General features: G+C 39.3%; 1 protein-coding gene across 10 annotated transcripts in view; it reads right to left on the reverse strand.

Moving 5' to 3' along the window:
* Window positions 1-7,539, reverse strand: part of CIT (citron rho-interacting serine/threonine kinase) — a 68,644-nt gene that overhangs the window by 24,539 nt on the left and 36,566 nt on the right. For 9 of the 10 annotated variants that reach the window (XM_031057396.1, XM_031057393.1, XM_005421478.2 and 6 more), the window contains 3 exons: window positions 5,962-6,136; window positions 4,507-4,704; window positions 2,273-2,326 (listed from right to left, as the gene is read on the reverse strand). In XM_031057396.1, coding sequence (XP_030913256.1) covers window positions 2,273-2,326; window positions 4,507-4,704; window positions 5,962-6,136 — 427 coding nt within the window. The remainder of the gene's footprint in view (window positions 1-2,272; window positions 2,327-4,506; window positions 4,705-5,961; window positions 6,137-7,539) is intronic. The other variant, XM_031057395.1, reaches the window with a different exon arrangement.

A 7,539-nucleotide genomic window follows, 5' to 3' on the forward strand; every position in this document is an offset into this window, starting at 1 on the left:
TAGCACAAGTTACAATTTTTGTTGTAATTATGTATCCTATTATTTCTTGCTCAACTGAGTGACAGAAAGCATGAAAAAGGAGAACCTGAAAATGCCTCCTTGGTCAGAGGCCTCAGCAAAAGGAAGACCAAATGTGCAATGAGGATACAAGGAAAGCAGACACAGCCTTCTCTACAATCAGAAGCTGTGACCTTTGTGAAGCTAGAAAACAGGAACAATACTAAAGAAAGTAGATTAAATATTTTTATTTATCTTTTGAAGACTGCAAAAGTACTGAAGTAATTCAATTTCTTAATATTTTTTTCCTGTATAATCTTATTTTTGTAATTCTTATGCTGTTTGGGGCTTCTCAATAAGATCAAATAAAAAGTAATTCCCTACCAAAGTTTGCCAGACTAGTTCAAGGAGTTTGTGTCAGCTTAAAAAGGATCTCTCTTGAGAACCTCCTGAAAGAATAAATCCATCCTTTATCAGGCTGTATAAGTAGCAGCATATTACAATTATTCCCTTAAAGTGTTGTTGGGTTTTAAAAGGAGTATAAATTCTAATCACCTTCAAGTGGAGTCACATGGTCACCAAAAAGCACAGCCTGCATCATACTGGTACCATCAGATAAAAATGAGTTTGGAACATCTGGTGAAAGCACTGTAATTAGCATTTCTTGACCCTCACTGGCAAGAGAAGATTGCCCTGATTTCCTCATTCCTCAGGCAGGATGGACAGCCAGGAACAGTCATAGCACACAACATGAAATTATCTGTCCATGGCCAATTAAATTATACATGCATTCTCCTGGGCTGCAAAGAGAATGTACCATGGGCATGTATTATTCATTTAGGAGCTATTTAATTAATTTCTTATTGATGAGGATGTCTGATCCCACTTATCCCACTGGAGGGCCTTACAATGCACAACACTTTTACAAGTCCTTTGAAGCTCTTGACATTCTGGGAATGTTATGGGTCATTCTTCACTGCTGGAGCTTGTTCCCCACACTCAGAGCTGAAGTGTCACTGGATAATGAGTTACAGCTCTGCAAGGCAGCTGACCCTGCAGTGAACAGAAGCCACAGAGTTTTCACACCTGGTTTTTCCCTGCATGGAGATCACAAAAGTGTTTTCAGAGAAAGCTGTCACTGAATGAAAGGCAACATCCAGAGCAACAGGAGATAGCTCTGGATGTAAGATCTATGATGACACGTAGGGAGCTAGACAGTCAATCTAAGAAAATGAGGAAGGGAACAGAAAGTGAAGTTTCTTCTGTAGGATTTCTTTTAAACACAGGTTAAAGCACTTTGAAAAGCTGTACTTCCTCACTTCTTCCTATCTGGATATTCCATGTCCAGAATAAACCCCTTGCTTACTGCTAAAGAGCAAGTGAGGAAAACAGAATGACTCTCATGCTGAAAAGATATTTTAAAAGATGAAAACTGACACATTAGATACTTACTCCTACAGCATGAAAAATTACATTTGAGGAAATCACTGAAGCAGAGAAACAATCAAGATAAAAAGTCCCAGCAATTAAGCCCTGCTCACAGTGTGGGGTAGAGAGAAAAAGCCCAGAATAATTTACAATCACTGCTGACCAGAGGACTGTGGTCCTTACCCAACACTTGTGTAATTCATGTCACTGGAAGGCAGATACTCTCCATCAACTGCCATAAACAAGTGTGAAGATAGTGTTAAACTGCAAGAGTCCCTGTGGATAGACAAAGCCCTTGGAGATCTGTCCTGGACTGATGAAATGAATCTGAAAACATGTCAAAGATCTCAGGCTACAGAAGGTGAAAATTCAGACCCTGGAGTTCTCTCTGCTGTTTGTCAATGTATTATTTGGAACCTTAACACTTCTTGTTTCTTCAAACAGTGTTAAAATCCTCCTTAAAACCCACTCAGGCCTAGATCTACAATGCAGCTCAGAATTTGGACAGGTAGATCTTTTCTTCTTGTGAGCAGAAAAGACCTTCATCTACAGTCATTTTTTGCAGCTGCTACACCATTCTTATTAGCTGCACTGCAATGAGATATTTTAATTTATTTTCTTCTCCAAAAAGAAGAACAGTGACAATTTCATGATCAGACTAAAACCTCAAAATTGAGGTTTACCTGAAACCTAAAAGAAATCCAATCCAATCCATCCAGCTCCTACTAGCACCTTGAAGCCAGAAGTCCACATTATGAACTAGTGTCATCAAGGATTAAATGAGGAAATTGTTTGTTTCATTATCCTTAATTTCAAAATAATTCAATGATCTGTTTTTAATACTCACTGTGCAGCTATTACGAAGGGCTTCAAATTTACGCTGGATTTCATCTCTATGTGCCTAAAGGAGGTAAGAAGTTCATCATCAATTTTTCATACATTAGAATTCGAGAATGCTGTTGCTAAACAAACTGCAGAACAATCTACCAGCAAGCAAAGTTTGGAAGGCAGATGCTGCAGGCTATGAAAGCACTTTGCAGTGGCAAAGAACTGATTAGCAAAAGCCCCATCCTACTTATCAAAATACACTTCTGCTCCCAACTCTGAAGTGCTTCAGGAAAATCTACAAGCTTAAGAATGGAATTATGTAACAGGTTCCATCTGAAATGGGCACCAGAAGACTTGTTGATCCCATGTTAAGTTTTTACATTCTTGACATCTTAATTTGAGTTGGTTTTATTTCTGTATCCCCATTGGTGTTTCATAGAAAATAAACACTGCACACAATTTAATGCTTGCAAAGAAAAGCTATAGTGATGTATAATGCAAGCTACCCCAAACAGCTCTGCCAATCTACCTGAATCCTACCATAAAGTCACATTTAAGCCTGAGCCTCTCTAAAAAGCAGTGATAAAACATAATAATCAATTCTTTGGAGGACAGCATCTAAAGTACAGAAAAGTTCAAACACTCATATTAAAGAATGCAGCATTGCATGCACCATTTTTATCCCCTAATTTACAAGCAAAGCATGACAAAGCAAAAAGTTCTTGTTTCAGCCTCCTGGCCTCTCTCAAAATTCAAAGGGATTTAACAAGTGTCTAATGTCATGTGCTATCTGAAAACTTAACAAAGGAAAGGTTACTGCTCAAGCACATCCAGCCACCTTTCTTCATTTAGAGCATTTTCCTTAGAGCCAAGAGACTAAACAGGAAAAAAAAAACGTTCAGCAGAAGTCAAATATGAGAGCTTAAAAGCTATCTTACCACAACAGGCAATGTGAGAAATAAAAGTATGTAAAAAACTTCATGGCAGGAACAGCCCCAAGCCTGCTTGGCTGGAGTGTCTGACAGCAGCTGGTCCAGCACTACCAGTTTGCCCCATTAACTGGAGCAATAACTGAGTGAACACAGGTCATGAATATTCATCTGTTTCACTGCTGGGTAAGGATCCCAAGTGCATTGCCAGCCCCCTGGCAGTGATAGTGACTGTTATGCAAAGCTTTCAGCTGGGAAGGGACTGCCTCAGTTCTGAGCAAAAAGAACCCAATGCCATTTCTATTCAGTTATTCTTAGGCCTCGATGCTGTTGCTGCACTTGCCCAGCCTATGCCCACTTTAGAACGGAGAGAATGGTTCTGCCATTCATCTACCCAAAGCAGCAGCATAACACCAGTGCCCATGCCAGCTGAGCCCCCCTCCCCTCCCAAAAACCAGCAATGGCAGCAATATTCAGAACAGTTCTTTGATTAAATGCCACTGGAGCACCAGAATGCACATTTTCAACACTTCCAAATCACAGGATTTGAAGGTCATTTCAGGCTGCTGCTCAAGGAGGGGTTAGCTGGTAGCAGGTCAAACTCTCTACCCACAACCTTGGGGATCTTTTGTGAAGGAAATACTTAGAATCAAACAGTTTGAAAGCATCCTTTTGTGCTCAAGAGAGAGCATCCAGCAGCATATAATCTAGAACTCCATTTACAGGGGTTGGGGTGGAAGAGGGTGGCAGGACTTGAACTTTGTTTTCCTTTCTATCACTCACACACCTCACCAGACACACATGACAATTTTTAATGAAACTAGCATTGGAAAAAAATTATGTGTTAGAAGACTCTCCCTAGGAATTTGGTGGTAGAATTTGGTATATATACCCCTGAATTTGGTACATATACCCCTGAATAAGTATCCTCAAAGCAGGGTAACTAATAGGAAAAAAAAATCATCAAAACATTTATCATCATCAAGTATTTTCAAACTCATGAACTATTATTAAAATAAGTAAATCACAGAGTTAAACTCCTAACAATACCAATTTCAGATGCAATTTTCACCTCAAAACAAAAGTAATGATGCTCCTGCAAGCCATCAGTCAGTTTAGGCAGCAACGGACCATTACTAGGAAGTATTCAAATGGTTAAAGGTAAAATTTGACATTTTAGCCTATCAACACAAGGCACAATTCATACCCATTTCTGAAAATTAAGAATTAGATCATGTAAATTCCTTTTATCCTCTTTATGAAACATGCACCTACATAACTCTAGTGTGTATCTGCAGCTCACAGGACAAGTGCCAGGGCTCACCGTGAGGGCTTGGATCTCCTCCTCTGCCTCGGCCGTGGTCTCCTCCAGCTCAGTCTTGGCCTCTCGGAGCTGGTTCTCCAGGGCTGTCCTTGCAGCCTGCAGCCCAGTGATCTGGGATTCCCTCTCCTGCAGGGTCAGCTGCAGCTCTGTCAGCTGCCTCTTCAGCTCCAGCTTTTGTTCTTCGTGCTCTAGGCTAACCTGAAGGAAGTCACAGTAGTACCAAGCGTGAGTTACTAACAAAGACATGACAGGCAACGGAGTTTTGTTTCGGAGCCCACTTTAAGATGTCATTGCCATGTCTGTTCCCAAAATCACATCCTGGCACACTGCTTAAATAAAGGACACAGCTTTGTCTACTCCCTAAAATCTACTGGTTTTTTGGAAAAAACAACCTGGCATTTTGAAACAACAAGGGCACAAGAATAGTTCCAGCTGTAACTCAAACATATCAAACATGGATATAAAATGTTGAAGTAGTTTGTGATGAACTTTCTTCACTGAAGCTAAGAGTCTCTAAGGATCTTTATTTGGGAATCTCTGGGCATACATTACATACATTTTGCAATTGACTTCCATGTTTCATCTTCCCTTCAGATTCCTTTTATAGAAACCCACCAGCTCATCTGGCTCTGGGTTTACCTGAATGGCTTCTGATGAAGGTTTTCTGGCAGCACAAAAAGGGATAAACATGTCACTCCAGGGATAAGAAATAAATAACTAAAACACATCTCAGTGTTCAGAATCAATTCCAAACCTTAGCACCTTCTTCAGGCTCCCTGCTATCCCAAGGGAATCTGTCTGTTGTGCTTGATATGTGTGACAAGGCTGTCAGAAACCTAACATGGTCTCAGTCAGCTTCTGGCCAAAGTAGGACAGGTTGGTTGTTCAACAACCTTAGCGGAAAGCAAGATTTCAGCCTTAGCTGAAAATTAGTGGACTGAGACTGGAGAAGAATTTGTAGAACCAAACTAGTTAATACAACATTAAAACTGAAGCACAGCTCACAGATCTTTAAAAAAGTATATTTCCATATTACTGTTAGGTTTTCTTTCCAGAAAACTCTGAAAATGGTGCATGAAGCAGTGGGTTCCTTTTTTCTTACAGCAATTCTGCTGTGTCCTTTGCTTTCTAAGCTGTAGACTCTAAGACAACAGGTTATCTGTCTGGTCATTGTGCATTGCTGAGTTGTTGCTCTCTACCCAGACAATATTATAAGGGTATGGTACAAATAAACACAGAAATGGAATTCTGAAAAAGCAAGATGATCTAAAAGCTCAGATTCAGCATGAATAGTCCTTAATACGTACATTTAGCTCCTTTTTAATGAGCTTTTTTTTAAAATTACTAATACACTTTCAAATACCACTACAACAAGTTAATCTAGTTCTCACTGTATTCACAAAATGGGGTACATTTAGGAAAGTTTGTTGAGAGGGATCAGAGCCATGTTTTCACCTCTCTCAGCCGTGTCTCCAACTCCAGCAGGCGGTTCTTGTCAGTGTGATCTTGGTGACTCATCTTTTCCAATTGTTCTTCTAATTTTCGATTCTGGGCCTCCAACTTTCCAGCTTGTGTTTCCAAGTAGAACTTCTGTTGCCTGAGCTCTGAAATCATCTCCTCTTGGGCTTTCCTGATAGGAGAAATGCACAAGTGACAAACCTGAAATGCCCTTAACGTATGTCATTCCACTGGGGTCAAGTAAGGAAAACACAAGTTTGCTGTAAGGTTAAGCTCATGGCTTAAATTTTACATCCCAGCTAAAAATAAAAAATACTAGTGTATTCATCAGCATATGCCCAGAGCACTAAAATTCCATATTTGCCAGTCGCACAAATGAATAGAGGGTAATCTGTAATTTAAGGTACAATTAATTCTACTCTTTTCATCAGTTGTCACATGGTTTTCTATAGGGGAAAAATAAATTCTGAGAGTTGCTTTCTCAGAGTGTATTTCCATGAGATAAGAGGAACTCCATGCCTTAGGATTGGGAGTAGTGTGTTTGGGTTGTTTTGTTGGGGGCTTTTGAAAGTTGTAATGGACATAGAACTTGACCTACACTGAAATGAAGCTTTGCTGTCTCTGATCAAAGTCTTAATCCACAAACTGAACAAAAATAATTACTTGTTCTCACAAGAATTTTGAGAGCTGGCAATTATTAATTATTATCATTTGAAATTAACACCCTCAAAAAAAAAGGGTCTTTCTGCATTATTTACAGTTCCTGGAATTGTGTTATCATGCATTGGAAAATTCTGCCTCACAGAGTGCTTTCTACTTAGAAACCTCACAAAGCTCTACATATATTAATGAATTAATATTTTAAGAAGTTCACTGTGAGATAAGCTGTTATTAATCCTATCCCAGAGAAATTATGTGGGTTGCCCAAGATCAAATAGGAAGACTTAACAAAACTAAAAATAGGACTTAAGTCTTCTGACTCACATTTCTGTGCACTGCAAACAAAACCAACCTTTTACCCTCCCTGTTTTTTTAATTTACCTCTACAGATTATTGTCAGCCAGAACTGTCAAATGGTGTTATTTCATTTCCTGCTGTTTACTGGGCTATCTTCTCAGGAACCTGATAATCATTGGTTTCCTCAGATACCGCTGGAACAAAAGCTTGCAGAGCTCCCCTCTCCTCTGAAGAGTTTAATCACTAGCTCTCCTCTTGATGCATGCTCAGATTAGCTGCAGCTTTTGTGGGTTGAAAATGCAGTCCAACAACAATTTTATACATTTTCAACAGCCCAATTCACAAAATAAGCACAAATTCATTAACTAACTGCATGCATAATTAAGCAATTTTCTCTCAAAATGTTGCTAATTCTGTACTGTCTCCTACCAATGCTGCAAAGTTCATCATTTGACAAAATGTCTCTCAATAATCTATTTTAAATTGTATATTAAAACATTATTATATGTTTTTCTTGTTTTCTGTGGCTCTCCAGTCAAGGATATGGCTCCCAGAGGATGCTTTAAGTCCTTACACTCAGTTCAGCACCCATGACTGAGACATTCAACCTTCCCTACA

The sequence above is a fragment of the Geospiza fortis genome, unplaced genomic scaffold, assembly GCF_000277835.1.
Source record: "Geospiza fortis unplaced genomic scaffold, GeoFor_1.0 scaffold408, whole genome shotgun sequence".
In the NCBI taxonomy this organism is placed as follows: domain Eukaryota; kingdom Metazoa; phylum Chordata; class Aves; order Passeriformes; family Thraupidae; genus Geospiza; species Geospiza fortis.